The sequence below is a fragment of the Oryx dammah genome, unplaced genomic scaffold, assembly GCF_014754425.2.
Source record: "Oryx dammah isolate SB20612 unplaced genomic scaffold, SCBI_Odam_1.1 HiC_scaffold_6836, whole genome shotgun sequence".
Classification (NCBI taxonomy): Eukaryota; Metazoa; Chordata; class Mammalia; order Artiodactyla; family Bovidae; genus Oryx; species Oryx dammah.
In genome coordinates, this window is record NW_024076576.1 from 1 (window position 1) to 1,831 (window position 1,831).

General features: G+C 56.8%; 1 protein-coding gene across 1 annotated transcript; it reads right to left on the reverse strand.

The window, feature by feature from the left end:
* Positions 1-3: 3 nt before the first annotated feature.
* On the reverse strand, positions 4-1,825 carry LOC120860050 (leukocyte immunoglobulin-like receptor subfamily A member 5; the record flags this gene model as incomplete). The annotated part of the gene is made up of 6 exons (XM_040235897.1): positions 1,745-1,825; positions 1,608-1,643; positions 1,147-1,431; positions 597-893; positions 313-357; positions 4-65 (listed from the first exon to the last, which is right to left on the reverse strand). Coding segments are annotated over exons 1-6 (759 nt in total), but the record flags the coding sequence as incomplete, so codon positions are not given.
* Positions 1,826-1,831: the final 6 nt, after the last annotated feature.

Consider the following 1,831-nt stretch of genomic DNA (forward strand, 5'->3'; position numbering starts at 1 on the left):
GAGAAGCAGTGCAGCCAGGCTCAGGTGGACTTGAGTCTCCAGAGAAGGGTGCCAAGCGGCAGGTGCTGGGAGAGAAGAGGTAGAAGGGCCGATTCCCATTTGTGGCTATTGATTAGTCACTCAGCTGTGTCCTTGGGACCCCATGGATGTGGCCCAGCGGGCTCCTCCATCCCTGGGATTTCCCAGGCAAGGGTATTGAGTGAGTTGCCATGCCCTTCTCCAGGGCATCTTCCTGATCCGGGGATTGAACCTGGGTCTCCTGTTTGGCAGGCAGATTCTCTACCACTGAGCCACCTACACTCAGTCACTCACCAGTTGAACGTCTGGGCTGTGTGCTGCTGGGAGAGTCAGTAGTTCCTGAAAACAGGGGTGAAGCGGGAGAGGTCTTCCTTATTTCCGCCCAGTCGGGGTCTCACCTCCCAGAGTCCCAGGGACCCACAGGGCCCGTCCCCCGCCCATCCCTCAGAGAGGCGTGTCTAAGCCAATGGTGCTCACACACCCGCCTCTTGTGGTCCTCTTCCCCAGCCAGTGCTTTAACAGCACAGAGTCAGCCCTCAGGGCTGGGATCAGGTGGATGGACTGGGCTTCTTCCTCACCTTCGACCTGAAGCTGCAGTGGGTCACTGGGCTGAGACCACACATAGGGGTTCTTGTGGAAGGCAACATAGCATCTGTAGGTCCCCACCTGTGTGGAGGAGACTGGACTCAAGAGGAAGATAGTCTGGCGCCCCCTGTCCTGGGGGGCGGAGCTTTGGTTCTGGGTGATGTGGTTTCCATCTTTGGTGAGGATAAATACATCATGGTTGATTTTGGAGAAACACTGCAACTTCACATTCTCCCCCGGAGCTGCCACTGTGCCAGCCAGGCTGGAGAGGGAGGGCTTCTCATAAGCTCCTGAGAGAGAAGGAAGTTCAGCGATGAAGGGAAGGGTCACGTAGGCCCTGTCCCTTTTTGTCCCCTGGGAGTAGATGTGGCTCAGGTCTCTCTCCCCTCCTTGCCTCCCTCCCCCTTGAGGAAGTCTCTCGGCATCATCCCTGAGACCTCCCCAAGGACAAGGCTTTGTTCTCCTGCTTCCTGTCCCCATAGCCTGGTCCTTCCCTCAGCAGAGGGGTCAGTCCTGGCTCTGCTGCCTCTGTGACCCCTTCACCGGTCATCACCAGCTGCAGGGGGTCACTGAACTGGGACCAGCGGCCTCCTCTCTGATAGGAGCTGTGGTACAGCCCTGACTTGTCCGTTGTCATCTCTGCAATACTCAAAGTATTGGTCTTCCTGGGCGTGATCTGTTCCTCTTTGTCCATGGGCTCAGGATTTCCCACTTTTGATATCTTGTACCCCTCAGCTTGTTTAGGTCCTTGACACAGGAGGGTCACATGACTCTTCCGTGGAACTATGGATCCAGGCAGAGCTGTGATACGAGGCGGGGGGAGATTGCCTAGAACACAGGGAACAGGTAATAGACACACAAGCGTTTCTCCCACCACCCCTCTGTTTCTCCCCCTCTTACAGCCCCCACTCTAAAGTCTGAGTCCCCTCTTTCCAGCAGCCAAGAGACCTGATACCTGGCTTAAACCCTGCTGGGTCCTCAGGAGTATCACACAGAACACTCACCCTTCTGTGCCCACATGCTCTGGCTCAGACACAACCCTGGAAAGAAACACCCGGTGAGAACAGCCCAGCCTTAGATAACCACCAGCCCTGCCCTGCTTAGCCGTCCATTTGTACCCAATCCTCTCTCCCCAACTGACCACGACAGAGCAGCGAGGGAGGAACCACGGACATGATCCCGCATTCAGGCTGCCCACCGGCCTCAGCCCTGCTCCTCTGATGAAGGA